The 25,083-nt window shown below is 49.6% G+C and overlaps 2 protein-coding genes across 2 annotated transcripts in view; one reads left to right on the forward strand and one right to left on the reverse strand.

Moving 5' to 3' along the window:
* The window catches only part of ERICH6B (glutamate rich 6B), a 52,579-nt gene that overhangs the window by 18,165 nt on the left and 9,331 nt on the right, over positions 1–25,083 (reverse strand). The window contains exons 3-7 of the mRNA XM_069602104.1: positions 16,491–16,565; positions 15,815–15,853; positions 12,241–12,332; positions 4,385–4,521; positions 2,035–2,096 (exon numbers count right to left, since the gene is read on the reverse strand). Of these exons, the coding sequence (XP_069458205.1) occupies positions 2,035–2,096; positions 4,385–4,521; positions 12,241–12,332; positions 15,815–15,853; positions 16,491–16,565 (405 nt within the window). The remainder of the gene's footprint in view (positions 1–2,034; positions 2,097–4,384; positions 4,522–12,240; positions 12,333–15,814; positions 15,854–16,490; positions 16,566–25,083) is intronic.
* The window catches only part of CBY2 (chibby family member 2), a 116,170-nt gene that overhangs the window by 1,075 nt on the left and 90,012 nt on the right, over positions 1–25,083 (forward strand). The gene's annotated exons all lie outside the window — the stretch shown is intronic.

The following is a 25,083-nucleotide window of genomic DNA, read 5'->3' on the forward strand; positions in this document are numbered from 1 at the left end:
AATGTGGAATTTTCCTGGAGGTAGTGGAGGGCCATGGAAGTGTTTTGAAAAGATTTTGCTGGAAAGAATGTGAAGAAAGGACTGAGAAAGGAGAGGATGGGAGTCAGGGACACTGGGGCAATGAAGGTGTCTAAGGTTGGTGTTGGTGACGTTGGAGAGGTGTGGGGTGGGGCTTGGGGAGAGGAGAACACGGCTCCTTAGAGCTCAGAGAGGAGCTTGTCCTCAGGGAGATGAGGAGAGAGGTGGGCGGGGGCAGAGTCAATGATGGATGAGAGTGCTTTGTGAGAGGTTTGGACGCGGGCCTCAGTCTCCCTCGGAGGAGCCCTCCTCCAGATCTTCCTTCCAGAGTGGAGGCGATTTGTCCCCGGGAGGCGGATGTGAGCCCGGCTGCTCTTCCTGAGGGTCAGCCAGAAAGGGACAGAGAGCACGCCTGAAATGGTCACGGTAGCAAGGGACACGGATGTGCTCATTCTTTTCCCCTGTCAGAAGGCTAGAATCACGGGTTTTCTGGTTTGTGCTGTATAACCAGCTCTGTCTTTAATATGGGGAGGTGTTAAGCTGCCTGTCTGAGCCTCAGTTTCCTTAAAGTGGGGTCAGGCTGGCTGCAGAGACCCGTCAGGTTCCTCTGAAGTGATGCTGCTTGGAGGCTGCTGCCCGGAGACGGGTCGCAGACCTGTGTCCTTCACACGGGGAGCTTTGGGGTCTGGTGGCTCATGATGTGAGCTGTGTAGTATCTCCCACTTCTTTTCACCCACAGGAGAAGCTATGTAATTTCAAAATGCAGGTATCCTTGTTTTAAAATTATTCAAGATTTCAGGGACTTCCCTGGTGGTCCAGTGGTTAAGACACTGCCCTCCCAGTGCAGGGTGCACGGTTTTGATCCCTGGTCAGGGAGCTAGAACCCTGCGTGTTAGTCAACCAAAATAAATTAATGAAGGATTTCAAGACAGTGGCAGCTGAGCATTAAAAGCAAGCGCAGGGTCCTAAGTGTGGGGGCCTGCGTACCTGCACAGCTCACATGCCTGCGAAGCTATCCTTGGCTTGGAAATCGGAGGTTCAGAGACAAGGGGCTGCCCACAGCAGTCACTCTATAGGACTTAGGTCAGGGGCATATACTTACTGGTATGGGGATGGGAGCACTTCTTGAGAGGGAACCTGGGGCTTTGTCCTGGCTCAGTAAGAAAGAGCACCGTGATGGATGAGGTGTGTCAGCTGTGGCTGTCGTTGCCAATTCTATGTCAGTGGGATCTGGTCATCTGAAAGATGTTCCAGCTGGTGGTTTGGAGTTTCTGAATTAAGTAGCCTGGTAGCTTAGGCTCTTGGCTCAGACTTTTTGATTAGACCCTCAAAGCTGGCAAAGTCCATGATTGGCAAGTCTTAACAGCTGGAACTCCAATGCTTTTTGGTTCAGTTCAGTTGCGTCCGACTCTTTGTGACCCCACGGACCACAGCACGCCAGGCCTCCCTGTCCATCACCAACTCCCAGAGTTTACTCAAACCCATGTCCATTAAGTTGGTGATGCCAAAGCATCCGGGTGTTTTCAGATGAGTCAGTTCTTCTTATCAGGTGGCCAAAGTATTGGAGTGTCAGCTTCCAGTAAATCTTCAGGACTGATTTCCTTTAGGATGCCTTTAGTATCTGGTAAGGCGCTATTTCTTTCTTAAACTTTGTGTTAATGACTTCTTAGAACCTCCCCCAATACAGGTTAGATGCCTTCTTGTGTGGTCCCATAGTATCCCCTTCGCACCAAAGCATTAACTATTTTATATGCAAATTCCCTGCTTTCCTGTTTATCTTCGCCTCCTGCCCTCCCTGCCATCCTCATCTCAATCAAAGGATAAACCCCTAGTCCCAGACCGTGTTTGGCTTGCTCAGTATTTTAATCCCCGGCAGCTGAGACTTCACTGGCCCAATGGACACTCAAGTGAGGGAACAAGCATTTCTGCCTCCTTGAGCGACACAGGGGATGGTGGAAGGAGAAGCACCCAGGGGACCCAGGTGATCGGATGGAAAATGGGGAGAGGAGCTCTTACTTTCACGTTTCCTCATAATCCAGAGGATCGTCTCCTTGTATTTTTCAAAATTTTTCTTCAACCTGAAAGGAAGGTGGATCGTCTTTAAAAGCTGAGACCGAGTTCGTGTTTACATGTCATGCTACGGGACAGACAGAGCTGGGGCCGGCTCCATCGTTTCCTAGGTGGAGACTTGGCTGGATGGCTCTGCCTTTGCAACCGGCTTTCTTCCAGTCTGTACTCAGGAATAAAGGGCCAGGACTTGGTGCTGTGTGTCCCTCCTGTCCTTCAACCTGGGCACCTGGGGGCTGACCCCAGATCTTTCCAAATGAATTCAGTGGGGTTCCTCTTGGGAATGAAGCCAGGGTTGGGAGATCCAAAGCCAGCCAAAGCTGACTCTATGAGTTCAGCTCGTGCAGGCTGTTCTGTGGCTTGAGCACATTTCAGTAAAGTCTTATTCGGAAATAGCTTAGAGAAACAGTATTATTTGTGAACGGGACACAGCCACCTGAAACTCCTTTGCACTGAGTAGGAAAATTTCAAATAAACTCACTCAAAAATGACTCACCATGAAAGCCACATTAAGGCACAGCTCTTCAAAATGATCAAGCTTTCAACCCTCCTTTCATGTCAATATACAAAGCGAGTCATCCTAGCATTTCAGTGGCTGGGACTGTTTTCCTGCCAAATAAGGGTGGTCTCCGGAGAGAGCAGCCTTTCCTGGTCCTCAGATCAGAGACCTTTGGAAAGGGAATCTGCCGGAAGGAGGGAGCTTCCAAGGCTTAATTGGCTCTGAGCAGAGGGCCTTTGACACGGCAGATTTTAAGTTCTTGCTTCAGAGTCCTCGAAGAGAGTATAATAATTTAACCCCGAGCAACCTCAGGAAGCAAATACCATCTGCTGGAAAGGGCTGGACTGTTTTGCCTGGCGGAAAGGAGGTTTAGTGTCTGTACTTTAGAAGCTATTTGCAAGTTGAGAATGAGCTCCTCACGATGCCAAGGGTTCCTTGTTTTATTTGCAAGCACTGTGAATGGAATTGAAGCAGTTACCTCGCCTGCCATCACTTGTGAAAGAACGAGGAGGAGGAGGGTGGGGTGAAGCCTGTCCAGGCCGACAGCAGCATGCCAAGTTCATGCAAGAGTTAGATTCCAGTGAGGGGATAACTCCAGAGGCACCCAGTGCCCTTTGGGGAAGGTTCTTTCCTTGGTTCTTTGCTCGGCTTTGCAAGCTAATGGAATCCTTACTAGCAAGGCTAGTAAGACCAGCAAAGCTAGTATAGACCAGCACACAGTAGGTGCATTCACTGGGTGTAGTTAGGTTAGAATGAGCCTTAGTTATGGGCTTAAACGAGAAAGAAGGGGAGAAAATGTAACCTAGAATGTAGGATAACCTGCAACGGTGTTATTTGGGATTTTTTTTTTCTTCTTATTTTATGAGAATCTGAAAACTTGGGTGTTCTTTGTGTTTTGCATTGTGTATTTAGCCTTCCCTTTTCCTAGAGAAGCCTTAGGGGTCTCTGGCCCCTGGACTCTATTGAGACCAAAGCAGAAGTTGCTGACAGTCAGTCTCCCCCTGATTTTTGGGAGTCTTCTTTCAGCAAGGAGGTTATGCATGGTACCCCATGCCCCACAGCCTGTTCCTCGGAGCCCCTGCCAGAGAGTGTCTCAGATGCCTGACCATGTACCTTGTTCAACAAGGCTTCTGACAGCTGGATAAGTGAAAATCCTGGCTTCCTTGTGCCACAGGTTGGATGTAGAGATGGGATTCTGGAACATTTTGTGACTGGGGTCATGCCAACTAGAAAGATTTGGTGCCAGCAGCCATCTGCAATAACTTTATCGCTCCCCAAGCCCCTGCCATGAATCCCAGGTCAGTGACACTTCGGGCTTATCCCCCTCGAGGAGTATGGAGAAGCAATGGCTAGCCTAGGATGAAGCTAAGGAATTTCTTGGGGAGATGCCCATGAGCTTGATCCCCCCACTGTCCCTTCTCATCAAAGGCTCAGGGGTCTGAGCCTTGCCTCCCAGATTTCTGCACAAGTTCACAGTCCCTTCAAGACTTTCTCTTGCCTGGGATTTCCAGCCTGTGTCCCTGCTCACCTTTGATGCTATCTTGCACAACCCCTGTTCTTAGATTTCTTTGCCTTTGAGTTTTGGCCGCTGGATCATCCTGTCCCCTGGCCCCTAATCTTACCCTTGTCCTGTGTCTGGCTTGTGCCAGCTCTTTGACACAAGGGAGCTTCTGGACCCTGGTCTTCCTCGTGCTCTCTTGGCCCAGTTAATACATTTCTCTGCCGCTAGCTTTGGTCTGCCTCCACCCAGTGACCAGTATCTTCCCAGTGACCACCAGTTCCATCCCTCTTGTCACTTACAGAATTCCCAGTTTCCTTCTGGTTTCACCCTCCAGATGACCAGTCAGGGGAATGGTAATATCCTCCTCCAGTTCGTCGCGAACAGCCATTTCTTTGAGCACGGTCCTGAACACTGACTGATAGGAGGGGGTTGAAACCTGCAAAAGTGTTAATCTTTAATGTATATAAATCTTCATCCACTGCTATTGCTATTTAACGTTGCATATCTATTCTTGCTTTCTTTTCCTCTCAAAATACTTGTTAGTTTTGTTTTCATTGCTTTATTCCCCACTTAGCACCTTGCTTTCGTTTTGTTTTCCAGTCTGTGCTTTAGTTAGTTTTGTTTTTAACTAATAAATATAATTTTTGATTTCCTTTGTTCGCCGGGTCAATCTACTGTATTTTATTTTTGTTGGACTGCTTTGACTTTGCTTATGGATGTATATATATGCGTGTATATTCCATTATTTTAATTATTATTTGCCTGATTTTGTGACTGCCATTTGTCTGGGGTTCATCTTTGGTTTCTTGGTTTAGGGTATTAACGCCATAACAAACCACTTGTGGAATCTTCGTTCCTGGCCAGAGATCAAGCCCTGAGCCTTTGGGGTGGGAGCCCTGACTCCAAGACCCCAGACCACCAGAGAACTAAGCCCGCTGCTGCTGCTAAGTCGCTTCAGTCGTGTCCGACTCTGTGTGACCCCATAGACGGCAGCCCACCAGGCTCCACCATCCCTGGGATTCTCCAGGCAAGAACACTGGAGTGGGGAGAACTAACCCTATCAAATAGTGAGAACTCACACAAAGGAAACAACCTTGAAGTCTGGGAAAAGGAGACCTCAAGCACAATAAGTTAAAACAAAAATAATGAAAAGGCAGAGAAATACTACACAAATGAAGGAACAAATTAGAAACACAGAAGTCCAAATAAATGAAGAGGAAATAGGAAAACTACCTGAAAAAGAATTCAGAATAATGATAGTAAAGATGGTAAAAAAAAAAACCTTGATAACAAAATGGAGAAAATACAAGAATCAATTATCAAAGACCTAGAAGAGTTAAAGAATAAACATACAGAGACAACACTGAAATTAAAAATATTTTGGAAGGAATCAATAACAGAATATCTGAAGCAGAAGAATGAATCAGTGAGCTGGAAGATAAAATGGTGGAAATAACTTCTGAAGAGCAGAATAAAGAAAAAGAATGAAAACAACTGGGGATAGTCTCAGAGACCTCTTGGACAATATCAAATGCACCAACATTCAAATTATAGGGGTCCCAGAAGAAGAAGAGAAAAAGAAAGGGTATGAGAACATTTTTGAAGAGATTATAGTTGAAAATTCCCCCAACATGGAAAAGGAAATAGTCAAGTCCAAGAGCCACAAAGAGTCCCATACAAGATAAACCCAAGGAGAAACACACCAGGACACATACTAAGTGAACTAACAAAGACTAAACACAAAGAAAGAATATTAAAAGCAGCAAGGGAAAAGCAACAAGTAACATACAAGGGAAACCCCATACGTTATCTTTCAGCAGAAACTGCAGGCCAGAAGGGAATGGCAGGATATATTTAAAGTACTGAAAGGGAAACATCTACAACCAAGATTATTGTACCTGACAAGGATCTCATTCAGAACTGATGGAAAAATAAAAAGCATTTCAGACAAGCGAAAGTTAAGAGAATTCAGTATCTCTAAACCAGCTTTACAACAATTGTTAAAGGGACTTATATAGTCGAGAAATACAAGAGAAGGAAAAAGATGTGCAAAATCAGTTCAGTGACTCAGTCGTGTCTGACTCTCTGCAACCCCATGAACCACAGCACACCAGGCCTCCCTGTCCATCACTAACTCCTGGAGTCCACCCAAACTCATGTCCATCGAGTCAGTGATGCCATCCAGCCATCTCATCTTCCATCATCCCCTTCTCCTCCTGTCCCCAATCTTTCCCAGCATCAGGGTCTTTTCAAATGAGTCAGCTCTTTGCATCAGGTGGTCAAAGTACTGGAGTTTCAGCCTCAGCATCAGTCCTTCCAATGAACACCCAGGACTGATCTCCTTCAGAATGGACTGGTTGGATCTCCTTGCAGTCCAAGGGACTCTCAAGAGTCTTCTCCAATACCACAGTTCAAAACCATCAATTCTTTGGCACTCAGCCCTCTTTATAGTCCAACTCTCACATCCATACATAACTACTGGAAAAACCATAGCCTTGACTAGATGGACCTTTGTTGGCAAAGTAATGTCTCTGCTTTTCAATATGCTGTCTAGGTTGGTCATAACTTTCCTTCCAAGGAGTAAGCGTCTTTTAGTTTCATGGCTGCAGTCACCATCTGCAGTGATTTTGGACCCCCCCAAAATCAACCCCAAACAATTAAGAAAATGGCAATAGGAACATATATATCAATAATTACTTTAAATGTAAATGGATTAAATGCTCCAACCAAAAGACACAGACTGGCTGCTGCTGCTGTTAAGTCGCTTCAATCATGTCTGACTCTATGCGACCCCGTAGATGGCAGCCCACCAGGCTCCCCCGTCCCTGGGATTCTCCAGGCAAGAACACTGGAGTGGGTTGCCATTTCCTTCTCCAGTGCATGAAAGTGAAAAGTGAAAGTGAAGTCGCTCAGTCGTGTCCGACTCCTAGTGACCCTGTGGACTGCAGCCTACCAGGCTCCTCTGTCCATGGGATTTTCCAGGCAAGAGTACTGGAGTGGGTTGCCATTGCCTTCTCTGACAGACTGGCTGAATGGATACAAAAATAAGACCCATATATATGCTGTCTACAAGAAACCCACTTCAGACCTAAAGACACATGTAGACTGAAAGTGAGAGGATGGAAAAATATATTCCATGCAAATGCGAAACGAAAACTGCAGTAGCAACCCTCAGATCAGACAAAATAGACCTTAAAACAAAGATTACAAGAGACAAGGAAGGACACTACATAATGATCAGGAGATCAATCCAAGAGGAAACCTGCAAGGGGACAACAGAATGAAATAGCCTGAGATCTGATTCCCTAATGTGCCAGATGAGGTTTCACCGTGTTACTGGAAAAAGACTGGGAACAGTAGGATGCCTCGCAAGAGCTGTTCTGAAGATTGTCTCAAGAATGGTCACATCCTCTTCTCTTTCCCCAGTTCCCTTAAGAATTTGTTTTCAATAGTAGCATACCAAGCAATCTTTTGAGAGCATAAAATTACCTCCTTCTTCCATATGTAGAGAAGGCTCTAGAACATAAAATTGCATCCATGGCTTGAGAACATAAGGCTTTTTTAGTTCCTGGAATGACCAAGCTCTCAGTGGTTGGTTATTTATCGTAAGGGCTTCCCTGGTGGTGCAGAGGTTAAAGCATCTGCCTGCAATGTGGGAGACCTGGGTTCGATCCCTGGGTCGGGAACATCCCCTGGAGAAGGAAATGGCAACCCACTCCAGTATTCTTGCCTGGAGAATCCCATGGACGGAGGAGCTTGGTGGGCTGTAGTCCACCGGTCGCGAAGAGTTGGACACGACTGAGCGACTTCACTTTCACATAACTGTGAAGGATACGAGTCTTCAGGAAACCAGGGTAGTACCTAGCACGTTCTTGTAGTAGATGATATCAGTCTTTAAGAATTCTTCCGAAGTAATGACACTGAAAGCTACCTTTTAATTAATTTTGTAGATTTGTTCATTCTATCTCAAGTCTGTGAGGTCAAGCAGGACTGACCCATAGGCTGGTCTTCATAAGAGTTTCTTTTTTCAGCTCCCTTTTGGTAGAAGGTGAAGTGTGACTTGCTGTCCAGAAGAACTGCAGGTTGTCTCATCACCCTGCTCACTACAGGTTGAGGTTGTTATGGAAGTTGTTCTGCATCTGATAATGTACAGTCTGCCATTCACTTATAAGCCTCCTAAAGTAAGCAATGGGGGCAGAGGGGCGGCTTCCCTAGTGGCTCAGTGGTAAAGAATCCACCTGCCAATGCAGGAGATGTGAGTTCGACCCCTGGGTTGGGAAGTTCCCCTGGAGAAGGAAGTGGCAACCCACTCCAGCATTCTTGCCTGGAAAATTCCATGGACAGAGGACCGTGGCGGTCTACAGTTCATGGGGTTGCAAAAGAGGCAGACGTGACTTAGCAACTAAACAACAACAAAAGGAAGCGGGCGACCCACATATCCAAAGTCGCATGTGGCCTGGGGCAGATACAAGATTGGAGCTTGCAGCTGACTGGTTTTTCCAGGTTGGGGAAAAGCTGGGGTGTCTCAGGACTGACTTGCTTGATTCCCAGCTGCACCTCTTCTCATTGCTGGTGTTCAATTAATTAAACACAGAGGCCATCAGACTGAGGATGCTCTGAGGCCATGGTGCCCCAAGTAAGCAAACAAAAACCTAAGGCTGTAAATGCCTCAAGCCTAAGAGATCAAAATCCAAGGACAACCACTCACAAGCAGCTTTAAGCTTTAAGCCAGTCAGTCAATAATTTCCTTGCTCTGCTTCTGCCTTTTCTGTCTCTCTTCAGCTCCTGTTGGCTGAGGGCTCTTAGCCACTTCTGGTCTGGTGGTACTGCCTGATCTTAATCATGAAAGTGAAAGTGAAGTTGCTCAGTCAAGTCCGACTCTTTGCGACCCCATGGACTGTAGCCTACCAGGCTCCTCTGTCCATGGGATTTTCCAGGCAATAGTACTGGAGGGGATTGCCATTTCCTTCTCCAGGGGATCTTCCCGACCCAGGGATCGAACTCGGGTCTACCGCATTTTAGACAGACTCTTTACTGTCTGAGCCACATAAAGGCTCAAATAAACTCTTCAGATTTTTAATAGGCCTCAGTTTATCTTTTCACACCAGAATGTATCAGTGCTTCAGGGCGGATTGAGGTAAAGGCTTGTGGTCCCAAAATTTCTGCCTCTAAATTCTTTATTGTGGACCATTCCTCCCTTGAGCTGGAGCAATGACCCAATTGCCCAGGCCGGTCTTTCACGAGTCCTTTTTTTAAAAAATTTGTGTTTTATTTTCGGCTGTGCTGGGTCTTTGTTGCTGCCTGAGGGCTTTCTCTAGTTTCTGCGAGCAGGGGCTACTCCCTAGCTGCTGTGTGCAGGCTTCTCAATGTGGTGGCTTTTCTTGTAGAGCGTGGGCTCAATCGTTGCAGCTCGGTAGTTGTGGCGCTTGGGCTGGGTTGCCCCGAGGCGTGTGAGATCTGTCAGATGCCACCGTCAGAATAACCACGCTCTAGGTTGATGGGTGCCTCCAAGTCAAAGGACCTCAGCTACGTCTCTTCCATGGGTACCTCAGTGGTTTCCGGTGCCCCGCCTCCCAAAGGCCTTGGAAGGCCACACAGACAAGTCTTTCAGCTGCAGGTCTCGTGTGCCATTGACTCCATTCCTTCTGTCCTGCTCTGGCCCTGCTCGGGCACATCTGCTGCCTATGGGGTTTCTTGGAGAAATGGTGCTTTTCAGGTTATACCGTAGGTGGGCCACAAGTGCTGCCCCATCACTCACCTAAGTGACTGATCTTTGGAGGCCAGGTGGTATAGACAGCAGGGGGTCGTGCCCCCACCCCCTCTGCCCGTGCCATACTTTGTCACCTGAGCCAAGTCCCTGAGATGGCAAGGCAAGGTGTTTGTGACTGGGGCTCACGTACACAGGCCGCATGTCACCCAGAATCCTCCCAGCATCCTATCTCATCCAGAACCTCACATGGCTCCATGGGAGGTGTCCCCTGGCTTACGGCTGCAGCCCCACCAGACACACAGAACCTCAGTTGACAGGTGCACTGAAGGTTTTTGAAAAATTTGTTTCTAATTAAAACAATTCCTTTCGATTTCAATTCTTGCTAAAAAAAAATCTCTCTAAAATGCCTGAGTTTACTTTCCTATCTTAGTATATTCAGTGCCGTGAATCTAAGTTCACCTAATCCCTTCTCCACCGTCTGACATGGTAGTTCAGTATTTGAAAAACCAGTAGGTTTTTTTCTTATTAATACGGGCTTCCCTGGCGGCTCAGCTGGTAAAGAATCTGCTGTAATGTGGGACACCTGGGTTCAATCCCTGGAGGAGGGCATGGCAGCCCCCTCCAATATTCTTGCCTGGAGAATCCCCATGGACAGAGGAGCCTGGTGGGCTATAGTCCATGGGGTTGCAAAGAGTCGGGCATGGCTGAGCAAAAACACTTTTGCTTCTTATTAATGTAAGTGTATAGGAGCATGTCTGGAAAATAAGGAATTTAGGGCTAAATAAGAACTGAAATCAGAGAATTTTTTTCAGTTTAAAATATGAGCAAAAACTAAATGCCTCGGTTATTCCCCTCCCCCCCCCAAGTTCAGGAAAATGTATCTGCTTAATTTTGAGTTTCAGAGACACAAGCTCTCACTTTTGTGATTGTAGTTAGTACCTACAATCCTGAGAAAATTTCTCAGCTGTAGTGGAAAGGATATATAACCTGAGTAAACAGGTGTTGGAAGCCTTGGAGGTAAGTTGACACAGGAAATTATAGCGACCAAGCTGCATTGGCAGGCAAAACATTTGTGCAGTAAAGACAGTACAAAACTTTCTGTAGATGTAAGACTTATTCAAGTTTTTGGAACTTCTCACGGTGTCTCTTGGAGAAGGCAATGGCACCCCATTCCAGTACTCTTGCCTGGAAAATCCCATGGACAGAGGAGCCTGGTAGGCTGCAGTCCATGGGGTTGCAAAGAATCAGACACAACTTCACGTTCACTTTCATGCACTGGAGAAGGAAATGGCAACCCACTCCAGTGTTCTTGCCTGGAGAATCCCAGGGACGGGGGAGCCTGGTGGGCTGCCATCTATGGGGTTGCACAGAGTTGAACATGACTGAAGCGACTTAGCAGCAGCAGCAGCAGCAGCATGGTGTCTCTAGTTATTGGATACAGCTGGGAAAGGACCGCCATTAAACTTCCAGGGCTGGTTCTGTGCTGCTTTGAAAAGTGTGGGAGCAGGACTCAGATTTGTGGGATATGCTCCATTGCTCTTTGTTGCAGGGTTTGCACTGAGGATACTGTTGTCTGAAGTTTCCATCTTCTGGGCTGCTCCATGCCTGGTCCTTCAGTTGGAGATGGTAGGCTTTTGGGGGGGCTTTGGTCTATGCTTGTTGGGGTTTCTGACTATGGTCTTTTCAGGAGGATGTGAAGCAAACAGAAAACTCAGAAACTCACCACCATGTTGTTCCTTGGATCTCATGGTCCCCTGACAGTCTGCCTTCTTTTCTCTGTCTTTTAAAAGCTCCTTGTGTTTGCTTTATATATAATGCCTAGAATTTTAAGTGCTGTGTATATGTGTGTTAGTTGGTCGGTCGTGTCTGACTCTTTGCAGTCTCATAGACTGTAGCCCACCAGGCTCCTCTGTCCATGGAATTCTCCAGGCAACAATACTGGAGCAGGTTGCCATTCTCTTCTCCAGGGGATCTTCCCGACCCAGGGATCGGACCCAGGTCTCCCGAATTGTGGGCAGATTCTTTACCGTCTGAGCCACCATTGCTTAGTGGGAAAATTACATCTAGTCCATGTTGCCAGGATCTAACTTCATTTTTACCCAAGGTTTCCACAAAGAGCGATTTGCCCTGATCTATTAATAAGTATCTGGGTAGCTTGTGTGTTTTGTTTTTTAACTTTGCTGCCTTTAAAAGCAATCTTGAGGGGGTTTTATTAATGTTACTGAATGCAGGGCCTTGTGGTGTCATCCTTGGCTTTCTTTTGACCCTCTTTGGATTAATGCGTGTCATTTACACTTCAGCCTGTTTTAAGAGAAGCTCTCTTGGGCTGTGATAACAGCGGAGCAACGCTGTGACTCCCAGGGCTCAAGACACACGTCCAGCTGGCCCCCAGGCCACCCTACCCCAACATTCAGAGCCAGTGTTCCCAGTTTTTAACCAACTTACTTCATCCTCGAAGACCTCATCACCTTCCAGTGTGCTGATGGGGTCTTTTAATACACGATCCCAAAAGCTCTCTTTGTTATCAAACTCCGTGGCTTTCAGTGGTGGAAGGCACAGCCAAAGGAGAGGCATTTGGAAAAGGAGCCGAAACAACAAACAAACAGAAACGAAAAGAGAGACAGATTTACGGCATTTACACTTGACCTTTTAACTACAAATGCATAGGTCATCAATAAGACTTTACATTCATCAAACCACTTAAAATTTGACTTGGAGACATTGGTGAAACAGCAATGAAAGGGCATCTCAGTGGCAGATTTAGGAAAGTGTGTGTTTCTGGTGGTCAGGGAAGGTGCATCTGACAAAGTGACATTTGAGTGAGTCCTGCACGAAGCAAGGGAGTGAGCAGGCAGATGGCTGGGGAGGACCATCCCTGGCGGGGGGTGGGGGGGGTGGGGTGGGCAGAGGAGGTGCAAAGCCCCTGAGGTGGGAGGGAGTGGGAGCCTGTTGAGGTATCTGACAAACTGCGGGAGGCGCAGTATGTGCGGAGGGGAGTGAGAGTGAGGTGAGCTGGGAGGGCCAAGGCCAGCTCTCGGAGGACCTAGTAGGCCCTGGAGAGGAATTTAGATCTTATTCCCAGAGAGATTTATTCTGACTGAGTGTGATTTTCTCTTGGAAATCCTGAGAAATATTCCTATCTCCTGTCAGTTTTGTCAAAAATTGCCCATCTCCAGAATTGCAGATGGTTCGTAATTGCTAATTAAAGCGTTAAGAGATGAATCCCCAAGCCAGTGAGCTTAAAAAAACAAAAACCAAGTCTCTGGGAGATAGCAGATGCCTTTGTTCTCAAGGTCAACCACAGCCTGGTGACGGTGGGCCAGGAGAGGGGCTGGAGACCTCCAGTGTGGATGGGGTGCGAATTGAATGGAGGAACGGATAATTACAACTTGGGCCTAGATTCCCTGCTCCGGGAAAGGTGTGGATCCTGAGGTGGAGCCGGGGGGACAGGGCTCGTACGTGATGATTGGAACCCCGGGGAAATTATGGTGGCCTCTGTCTCGGCTCCAGGATGACACCAGCCCCTCCTTGCTGGGCCATTCAGAAAGCCCTGCACATCTACCGGGAGTGATGCTGGGCTGACTGAGTCTGTCTGATGGGTCTCTGGGGGTGGAGAGGGGCGTTCTTTGTCATCTCCATACATGATATCTCTGCACTGCCTCTGGACTTTGGTTCAGTAATGGAAACGCTGACTCCTCTGGGCCCCTGGAGGGATGGTGAGCTCCACCCAGCTGGATCTGCCTGTTCTGACATCAGGCCAGAGGCCTCTCTGCCTGCAGACCTCCCACCCCAGCCTCGGCTTGTTCCTGGTGGAAACCTGCCTCATTGCAGGGGCCCCTGTGTGGCCAGAGTGCCCCTCGCCCCCACGCTGGTAGTTCTTTCCCGCCAAGTCCTTCCAAGCACACACCCTCTCCAGTGAGGGGCTCAAACTCAGCAAAGGCAGGGGCCCTTCCGGCTCCATTCCAGAACACTGTGTCCCCAGACTGTCCGCCTGGGCTGTGGCCTGGAGAAGTTTCTTCTTGTTGAGAAAACCTGCCGAGAACCCACGGGAATTCAGGCAAGCCCTCAGGAGTAGTGGAGCTGGCAGAACGCGAGCCTGGGGAGGCCGGGCACAGAGCCCCCGAGCAAGGTTCTCTGAGGACGTGCCTGCCGGCCACGGAGGAGAGGAGCCTGCCTCTGACCCTGCTAGCTCAGCAGCTCCCTGTGATTTGTCAGTGCCGTCTTTTAATAGGCTTTATTGAATAATAGACACTTAATTTGAGGGGGGGAAAAACAGAAGTAGGTGTTTGTCAAGGGAGGAAGGGGACTTGGCAGGCCAGAGTTGGGCGCAGCCGTGTTCAGAGGCATTTGTTTCCTTGAAATCATTAACCTTATTAGCATCAACCGGCCCCATCTACGTGTCAAGACAAGTCCAGTAAATCCTCAGTAACTCAGCCTTAACTATGGCAGGAGGAGAAGGAAGAGCTTTAGTCCTAATTAACTTTCCCTTTGGGGATTTCTGTCAACGTCTACCTTTGTTCCAGTGGGATTATCTTCCCCCGAAGTCTCCCCTATGGGAGGACTGGGGAGGTGGGGGAGGTGTCAGGCCAGGTTCCCGAGTGGTGGCCCTGTAACCCAGGGCCTTCCCAGCGGGTCACTCAGCCCTTTGCACCCTGGGCCCCTCGTCCGTGTAGCGGGGACCATGGAGCTCATCTTCAGGGCGGCTCAGGGGACCAGCGCCAACGCGACGAAGCCGGGCACACAGCACTCCCTGGAGTGGGACGTCTCTCCCGGACTGATTACCAGCAGGTCTTAACTCCTCTCCTCCCAGACAATGGCTCTCCTCTAGCAGCTGTTTTCTCCTGACAGAAGGACGCCTTCTGAATTTGGGGTGGATGTTGGAGTCCTGTGTGTTTGCCGCACAGGGCAGATCCCCGCGTTCTAAACCAGGACACGGAGGAGAGAAGCAGTAGGCGACTGCCCCCAGGCCGGCTTGGAGAAGTGGGCACAGGGGTGAAACTCGGGCCTGTTGCCCGCTCTGCCACCCTGCCTGTAGGAGCTGCTGCCGGGAGCTCGTGAGAAACGCGGACCCTCGGGCCCCTGGACTCAGGGTCTGCGTTTTAACACAAGGCCTGGGTGAATGCTTTGCACAGGAAAGTCTGAGCAGCACTAGCCTGCCCTGGCTCTCCTCTCTGGAAATGGAATAAGATCGAGAAGATTCTAGAGTGAGAAAGAGTTTGTTTGATAAGCCTCCTGTGCGGGTAACCCTGCGCCTCCCTGCCCCCATCCCAGCAGTTCACCCTCCCTCCGTTGTTTTTATTCAATAAAAGGATTTGTGCGTGCTAAGTCGCTTCAGTCGTGTCCCACTCTGCAATCGCATGGACTGTAGCCCGCCAGGCTCCTCTGTCCATGGGATTCTCCAGGCTGGAACACCGGAGTGGGTTGCCACGCCTGCCTCCAAACCATAGACTAGGTCTGGTTAATTGTAGGATTTTGGTGGAGCAATGTGTACAAGTTGGGATTCTGCCACCAAAACCCAACCTCCTCCCCTGTCCTTCTCCCTCAGAGGATTCAGCTGTCCCCTCCTTTAGTAAAAACTGAATCACGCTCTAAGAGTACCACTGGAGGGGCTCTAATTCATTCCCTGCCAAGGTGCCATGGAATGAGTCTGTCTGGAGGGACCCATGCATCCCAATTAAGCCCTGCTGCCCAGACTTCAGAGAAGCTAGTCATTGACTGCCTGGCCCCTCTTGAAGTGCGGGTGTCCCTGTACAGACCTTGAGTAGAGAGATGGACTTCTGGGCTGTTCCCAGGCCATTCTTTCTCACTCCCAAGACCCTCTTTCTGTTTCTGTCTCCCCTCTTCAGTTAAGGACAGGGAAGCACCTCTGGCTTCGTGGACTGTGTGCCCAGCACTTTCCTCAGTTCTCTCTAGGACTCAGCACTGGCCAGACCAGCAAGGCACCCGCCCGCCTGGGAGGCACCATTCCCAGACACTGTGCAGGGAGCAGGGATCTTTGGTTAGGTTATGTGGGACTCACCGTTTTCTGCCATTTGGGGTCCTTCACTTGGAACAAAGGCTGAAAACAAATAGGAAAAATGATTAATAGGAGGTGGAATGGTGAACTCTTCACCCTTGAGAATCTGGAGAGACCGGGGCGGAGACTGTGTATGGTAGGATAAGAGGCTCCCGTGATCTCCAGCAGGTGGAGCGGTAGCTTATGCTCAGCACACGTCCAGTCCCCTCCTTTGGCTCACGGTTCGTCTTTTCCACTCGAGTTTACGTTCTGAGAGGGTAGGATAGCTTTGTCCATATGAAGATGGACGTACCACTGCCGAGAACACGGTAGGTGTACAATAAATATAATTTCATACACAGTAGTTGTCATGGAACACACTGAGAATGGGTAATCCATCATCTTCCTAACTCTAGTGGTGAATAGAATTCCCTCCCCTTTCAAAGCTCAATGTTAACTCACAATTAAAAGCATTTTACCCTTTGGTGAAGCTTCTTCCCTGAGCCTTGACTTCAAGTTCTAGAAATAAGGCTTTGGCCCACTGACCTTAATGAAGGCTGCCCTAGTCTAAAATGATTACATGAGGACTCTCTTTGGCCTGAGGCATGCTAATTCCGTGCTTTTCACCATCTCACAGATGGACCTGAACCTTCCATGAGTCATTTAACATCATCGTAAAATTATAAAGTTGAAATGATACCTTGTGACTCAGACTTGAAGGTGGCCAGCGTCATTGTTGATTCTTCCTCTCGTGGCGATCTTGATTTTGAAAACACTGTTAAATGACAGAAGACGATGGCCATTGCCAGTTTTAACCTTATACTTTTCAGGGGGTTCATATGGGACAGTTAGGGTCTGAGGTTCTTTCTTAGCACCCAAAGTTGATCCACGGAGGAGAAAACTTGGGTTGGAGGCCACTGCTGGTATATACTGGGTGCTTCCTCTGCCCATATCTTCCTCTTAGCTTTGCTGACTTAACCCTGGGGCTGCAGTAAACAGTGGCTGGGAAATGCAGGCCCTCTTCTTGTCTGGTCAGTTAGGGTCCCCAGGACAGAGGGGATGGCTGGGGAGACCTGAAGGGTATTCCTCCCTCTATAGGAACCACAGAGCCAAGTGTCTTCCAGGCTGTGTGGGCTTATAACGGGGTACACCTGTCACTGTAGGAAGTGGGTGTCTCTTGTGTTTTGTGATTAAGAGCTCCCAGAGAGGAGCAGAATGAGGGCCAGTGGGGAGGCCCTGGGGCCTGGCTAGTACAGATGAGTTATGCCACGAGAGGCTACTATAGTTTTTGAGAACTTTCCTAAAGTTCTTGGTTGAAAGTGAAAGTGTTAGTTGCTTGGTCATATCTGACTCTGCAATCCCATGAACTGTAGCCTGCTAGGCTCCTCTGTCCATGGGATTTCCCAGGCAAGAATTCTGGAGCGGGTTGCCATTCCCTTCTCCAGGGGATCTTCCTGACCAGGGATTGAACCCAGGTCTCCTGCATTGCAGGCAGATTCATTACCGTCTGAGCCAATGTTTTCTAGAATTTTGTGATCCCTGCTCCTTTTTGCTCCCCGACCCCTACCTGCCCTTCTTCCTCCTCTGCATATGCACACACACACACACACACACACACATTCCATTCCTAATAGCAGGGAGGAGCAGGCCCATGATAGGAAAGCAGAGGCAAGCTGCACCCGCCTCTGCTTCCCTGCTCATGGGAGCATTAGGATTTGAGCCCTGTCTGTGGACATGGATCTTGTCTATGGATGCAAAGCCTCCCTGACGAGGGCAGGATCCATGCTGCCAGCCTGGCAGCTAAGACTGACCCTCCGTAGACAGAGAGCTCTCTGACTACTGAAAAGTGAAATCGCTCAGTCGTGTCCGACTCTCTGCGACCCCATGGACTGTAGCCCACCAGGCTCCTCTGTCCAGGGGACTCTCCAAGAATACTGGAGTGGGTTGCCATTTCCTTCTCCAGAGGATCTTCCCGACCCAGGGATCGAACCCGGGTCTCCCACATTGTAGGCAGACGCTTTAACCTCTGAGCCACCAGGGAAATAGTTCTCTGACTACCAAGAACGCACATTCTACTGTGCATGGCTCTGGCCATTGGGACCCGTTTCCTTTTCTTAACCAATTTTCCTCAAGCTGCCTTGTTCCAGCCCTTCTGTGCAGATGGGGAGGCCAGGTCTCGGCAGCTCATCAGATATTCGAAGGCACTTATTCTGTCTCAGACTCACGTGTCTTCCAGACTTAACGCCCTCGTTTGCTTCAGCAGTTGTCTGTGGCGATGTTACCTCCAGGCCGGCCTCATGCCAGCTTCTCCTCTGAGTCCCAGCTGGTCCACTTCTGGTCCCCATGGAGGGTGGAATCCTTCTAAGTGAACAGCGCCCTGGGCTGCTCTTGGGGTGCAGGCTGCAGCAAGGCTCATCTCCCTCTCCAAACCCTTGTAGTTGTTTCTGCTTATGTGAAGCTTCTGGCCGTCACATCAGTCATGCTGTTGACTTATGGAGCCTGTGGTTGAGTAAGTCATCTAGACCAGACAGGGCTTTCCCCCCTTGTCCTCCTTTCTGTATTTGTGGGCCTACAAGCAGGGCCTAATCTAAATGAGCGTTCTATTTTATTTAGCCAGTCCTGATCCAGGGTTTCTGGCTGTCAAGATCTTTCAGAATCTGATCACATTATCATCATGACTCAACCACTTCCAGTCGTGTACAGGTATCAGAATTCCCCCTACATCTGTATCTGAGTCTATGATAAAATATTGTGCTGGACGGAGCACCGTGGCCCCCAACTGGAAAACGGGTGGACTCGATCCTTGAACAGATTCTTCAGATGCTTATTCCACAGCGGCCATGCCGTCGTGATCATGATGCTCCCACCTCGTGTTTGTCTATCTTGTCTATAGGAACATCAGGAAGGCTCTGAAAATGAAACATGTTTTGGAACTCAGGCCTCCTGCTTTACCACAGCCCCTGATTTAATGACCTTGTCACAAAGTGACATAACAGCCAGCATCACTCGATCTGTTTTTTTTCTTAAAGTATTTGTTTGTTTATTTGTGGCCTCACGGCGTCTTTGTTGCTGCACGGCTTTGCTCTAGTCTCGGCTGGCACGGGCTGCGTGTGGGCTGCTCATGGCGGTGGCTTCTCTTGTTGCCGAGCACGGGCTCTGGGCGGGCAGGCTTCAGTAGCTGTGGCTCACGGACTTCATTGCTCCTCAGCATGTGGGGTCTTCCCAGACCAGGGATGGAACCTGTGTCCCCTGCATTGGCAGGCAGATTAGTAACCACTGGACCTCCAGGGAAGTCCTTGATGGGTTCTTACTGATCCTGTGCCGGCTCCTCCTGGTCATTTTGCCCTCAGTATTTGGCCCAGGTTGATCATAGACCGTTCTCCACGTGTACGAATGTCTGCATACAGCTCCTTGCCTACCAAGACCGTCTCTTGAGGGAAGGGTGCACCCTCTCATCATCATATCTGATCGGGAGTCTGACAAGGACTCAACAGCAGTTTCGCAAGCATGTAACAAATATTTATAGGTGCTTATTGTGTGTGTGTGTCGCGGGGGGTGGGGGGGCACCAAGTTTTGAGGATTTCTACCAGCGGGGATATAATGCTCTGTGTTAGAATTTCTGGTATGCTTTGTTTATGACCCTGCTCTGTGCTTGGCGGTGTAGACGCCCGGGGCCATAAATAGTCCTTCCAGTCCTCCTCCAGCCTGCTTCGTCGCCCAAGCCACGAGGCATTTCTGGTGCCTTTAGCATTCCTTGCGTGTCAGACCTGCCACTCTCTGTAGTAACAGGTTTCAAGGATTTATTTATCTGGGGGTTATACCTCCATGCTTGTTTCAAAGTGCTGTTTATAGAGTCCATGTAAAATGGTGTTTCTGGTGCCTGGGGTTGAATTTGTCATTCAGTCACTAAGTCCTATCTGACTCTGCAACCCTGGGACTATAGCTTTGCCAGGCTCCTCTGTCCTCCACTATCTCCCAGAGGTTGCTCAGATTCATGTCCACTGAGTCAGTGATGCCATCCAACTATCTCATCCTCTGCTGCCCCCTTCTCCTTCTTGAGTCTTTCCCAGCATCAAAGTCTTTTCCAATGAGTCAGCTCTTCTCATGAGTTGGCCAAAGGACTGGAGCTTCAGCTTCAGCATCAGTCCTTCCCAAGAATATCCAGGGTTGGTTTCCTATAGGATTGACTGGTTTGATCTTCTTGCTGTCCAGGGGATTCTCAAGAGTCTTCTCCAACACCACAATTTGAAAGCATCAGTTCTTTAGTGCTCAGCCTTCTTTATGGTCCAGATCTCACGTCCATACATGACTACTGGAAAAACCATAGCTTTGACTATATAGACCTATGTTGGGAAAATGATGTCTCTGCTTTTTAATATGCTGTCTAGGTTTGTCACAGCTTTCCTTCCAAGGAGCAGGTGTCTTTTAATTTCAGGCTGTAATCACTGTCTGCAGTGATTTTGGAGCCAAGAAAATAAAATCTGACACTATTTCCATTGTCTCCCCATCTATTTGCCATGAAGTGATGGGACTGGATGCCATGACCTTAGTTTTTTGAATGGTGAGTTTCAACTCCATGGAGAGTATGGGGTTGAATCAGTTCAGTTCAGTTCAGTTCAGTCGCTCAGTCGTGTCCGACTCTTTGCGACCCCATGAATCACAGCATGCCAGGCCTCCCTGTCCATCACCAACTCCTGGAGTTCACTCAGACTCACGTCCATCAAGTCAGTGATGCCATCCAGCCATCTCATCCTCTGTCATCCCCTTCTCCTCCTGCCCCTAATCCCTCCCAGCATCAGAGTCTTTTCCAATGAGTCAACTCTTCGCATGAGGTGGCCAAAGTACTGGAGTTTCAGCTTTAGCATCATTCCTTCCAAAGAAATCCCAGGGCTGATCTCCTTCAGAATGGACTGGTTGGATCTCCTTGCAGTCCAAGGGACTCTCAAGAGTCTTCTCCAACACCACAGTTCAAAAGCATCCATTCTTCAGCACTCAGCCTTCTTCACAGTCCAACTCTCACATCCATACATGACCACAGGAAAAACCATAGCCTCGACTAGACGGACCTTAGTCGGCAAAGTAATGTCTCTGCTTTTGAATATACTATCTAGGTTGTATACTATACTTTTCTTCCAAGGAGTAAGCGTCTTCTAATTTCATGGTTTAGTCCCATAATAAAAAAAGAGACTTTAAAAATAGGAATCTATCACCAATGAAATCCATTCTACCCTAGAGCTTTGCTGGTTCTCCAGCACTCTTGTGCTGAGAATCCTCTGGGGATCTTGTTAAGGATGCAGGCAGGGATTGTTAAGAGAGCCTGGGAATCTGCATTTTTACAGGCAGCCGGTGCTGGGGATGCCCAGTCCTGGACCCTGAGCACCATCACCACCAACACTCACCTCCGCTCACCCCTGGGGACCCTCTGCCCCCCACAAAACCAGCACTTTGAGTTGCTTTAGCCTCAGTTGTGTTTCTCCTACTAGTGGATGGGTGGCTTTTGCCCTCGGCCAATCAGATTCTTTTTTGCATCTGCCATGCTCAGGAACCCTTAGTATCCTGTCCTCCAGCTGCAGGGGGCCTGGCTTTTCTTCATGGCAGGGGCATGTCCCCATCACACACGGAGCATCTTCCCTGTGTCACTTTCCTCCAGCTTCTCCTAACTAGATCTGACCTCCTGTTTGGAGCTCCATACTTCTGGGGTTCCCCTTGCACCCCACTCCCCATCACTTCCTTTTCACTCTTCACTCTTTCAGAGAAGTCTCTTAATGACTCTCTTTGCTCCATTCCACTGGCCAGACACAATCATGTAGCTATTGCCAGTAAAATCTGTCCAGTTATTATTTTAACACTCTCCAAAAGACTGATTGTAAACCATGGGCAGAAGGGAGAAGAAAAACCTTCATACATTTTAGGAAATTGCTGACTTTTTTTTGTGTTCCAATCTCAGCCGTAGCCACCACCCCCACGTCTCTGCAGGAGCCTGGGGTGTGACCTTGACCCTGGCTTAGAGGCTCAACACTCCACACCTTCGGTCCAAGCCACCAGCATCACAGGATCTGATCAGTAGGTATTGCTGTGGGTGGCCAGACTTGTGCTAAACACTGAACACACGTTGGGGACTTTCCTGGTGGTCCAGTGGTTAAGACGCCACACTTCACTGCAGGGGGCACCCCAGTTCCATCGCTGGTTGGGGAAACTAAGATCCCACACATCATACGGTGTCATCAAAAAGGAACTCAGTAGTGGAAAGAGACTTGGCTGGAAAACATGCCCCTACCGTCCAAATGCACAGAGCACTTAAAACCTAAATTAGATCCAGACGTGACTGGCTCTATAATTAAGCCTGGAGACCAAAAGGATCGTGAATGAACGTGGCAAATGAGACACTGATTTCCAGAGGGCCCCTCTCTGAAGGAAGGTACCCCGTGGAGTGAACAGGCCCTGGTGCCCCTCCCCCGCCTCAGCCTCCCTCTGTCTCCTTTCCCTATCCCACCTCCTTTCAGGCTTAGCATTGGCACTTTACAGGCGATTACCCAGGAAATGACTTCCAGAATCCTGCTTATGAATATTTAGATAAGTGCTCAGATTTTTTTCCCCAGCCATCACGCTTACTGACTCTGAAATGGTTCCAGTTTTCGGGGCTCCATCGGAGCACAAACCCCCTGACACAACCCCCACATGCACCAACTTAGCCTGTAAAGTCCTCCCCATCATGTGCTGGCAGCCAGCACCCTGGAACTCCTGGCTCGTGTGGGCTTGCCTCCGCTGCCCCTTCTCCCTCATAGGGTTTCTGGCTCCTAATTTCATGTAAGCCACATCTGAGCTACAAAATCGAGCAGGCACTGATGGGGGTGGGGAAGTGAGGTGCCGGTGGGGAATCCAACTCACTGCTGCCATGACTACAGGTGTGGAACTAATGTGTGAACCTGTGATGGGTCAGTCTCACTAAGGCTGGGTTTACATTATTAATCCTGGTGAGAGAAGATGCCGTTCCGGGGTGCATTCCCAGGATCCTAGGGCAAAGGGCCTTTGGGCTTAACTGGGCTGAGAATTAGGATCCTCAGTGCAATCTCGCCAAACTCTTGAGTGTCTCCTAACTGTGGCCACACAAATTCCCGCAATGGATGGTCTTGGCTCGTTCTGAACCAGGGCTGGCTTTGACTGCACGCTCGGATAGAGATTCTGGGGTGGGTCCCAGTCCTCTCACCACGTGATTATTTAGACATGGGCTCTGTCCCCAGGGCACCGGCCTGTAATCTGGGAAGGAAATGGCCTGTGTCCCCACGGGAAATAGGGCCTGTGTTCATGTGGAACAAGAACAGGAAAACTAATGAAGGGACAGGGGGAGATGGGAGAAGGTATATAGCACTCTGCTGATGCTCTTTCTCTGAGGGGGGTCTAGGATGAAGGGAAGGCGGGGGTCACAGGGACAGGATGGCCCAGGAAGCTGTATGCATCATCAGTCTGACGGGCGATGCTCTAGCTTCGATGCTCCACCTCCATGGGACACCCACGAGGCCATGTCTCCCCAGCACCCCGGGAGCCTGGCCTCGAGGTGGATGTGGGGAGTGGGGTCCCATACCCATCTTGCTTTCATAAATCCACTCCGTCTGTGTACTCTGGTCCTGGGAGGTCAGAAGCTCTCCCTCATGCGTCACAAACGATGAGGATGGCATCGTGTCCTCGAGAAGAGGCCTGCTGCTGGCAGGTTCAGGGGGTGGGAGGAGGGACAGTGAAGAAGGTGGTTACCCGAGGGATACCAGCCACAGACGGTCCACCTCCAGGCAGGGGCCGGGTTAGAAGCCCCACGGCTGCTGCCTGCAGGGAGGTTGGGGTGGTGGTGGCCGCTCCCTGGCCCACGCAGACTTCCGCCCATCCCAGGACCATCACAGGGGAATGAAAAATAGCCCCGTGGGCTATTCTGGGTGCCAGCTCCTGCCTCACTTAGAGGGAAAGGATCTGCAGACGCCTTCAAAGGCCAGTGGGCCAGGCTTCCGTAATAGACAGTCCAGCCTTCCAGAACATTCTCTGCCCCTGCCAGCTCACCACCCTGCTCATTCCAGTCGCCCTTCCTGCCTCATGGCTGCCTCAGGCAGAGCAGAACAGCGCTTCAAGTCAAGCACTGGGGTCTGTGCCTGCCAGTCCACCCACTGCACACAGCACCATTTTCAGGGAAGGTTTTGCAGGGCCCGAGGACAGGCCCTCGGGTGTGAGGTGCAGACCCTGCTACCTGGGAGCTCAGGATTGAAAAGGGGCCCCAGCACCCTGCCCCGCACTGTGCCCTTCCTCAGGAATCTCTGCTAAGTAGGCAGGAAACCACGTCAGAGGGATGAGAGGGGCTTTTGACCCTGAAGTCATGTCAGGTCGACTGGCCCCGTTGGCAGAGGCAGGCATGAGGGAAATGCCCAGCTGATAAGGCGGGCAGTGACTATGGACGGTAGGAAGGAAGTAGACTTTGGAATCGGCTGGTCCGAGTTGGCGTCTTGGCTCTTTTGAGTAGAGTGGAGTAACCTTGGGTAAGCCCCTTGACTTCTCCATGCCTTGGTTTCCACACCATTTTTGTTTTTAATTGGAGGATAATTGCTTTACTATGTTCTGTTGGTTTCTGCTGTCCAACATCGTGACTCAGCCAGAAGTATACATATATCGCCTCCCTCTTGAACTACCCCCCAACCCCACCCAACCCCTCCCGCTAGATTGTCACAGAGTGCCAGGCTGGGCTCCTTGTGTTACAGAGCAGCTTTCCGCATGGTAACCAAATGGTGAAAACCGTAATTCAGAAAGACGCCCATACCCCAATGTTCCACACCTTTTAGATAATCATACTTCCCCGCTGCACCACACCTCCATAGGTGAGGACAAAATGGGAGTGGGCAGTGCTGGCTCTTAGAGGCAGTGTTGTTTTTAGAGGCAAAGTAAGAAGTTCAACAGCCCTTCAGGAGATGGGCTGGTTCCCTGTGGGGCTCAGGGTTCCCTGATGCAGGGAACGCCCCACCGGAACGCCGTTCTCCCTTCAGCGTCTGTGGGCATTACGGCAGATTTGTGCCACCTCCCGGGGCCTGGGGGTGGGTCTGTGCTGGCCGGCGGGCCCGGGCAGAGTGGCTGTGTTCTCAGGGTGCGCTATTGGGCAGGGGCCCCGGGGCAAGTGGCAAGATGCGTGGATTTCAGTCAAGTGACCACAAGGGTCAAGAACTAGTGGAGAAGGGCGAGCTTTTCCGGCAGATGTCAAGTCTTGCCCTGCTCCGGGCCTCAAGGCCACATCAGGGGACTCCTCTGAGCTCAGTGTCTTATCC

The sequence above is a fragment of the Ovis canadensis genome, chromosome 10, assembly GCF_042477335.2.
Source record: "Ovis canadensis isolate MfBH-ARS-UI-01 breed Bighorn chromosome 10, ARS-UI_OviCan_v2, whole genome shotgun sequence".
Classification (NCBI taxonomy): Eukaryota; Metazoa; Chordata; class Mammalia; order Artiodactyla; family Bovidae; genus Ovis; species Ovis canadensis.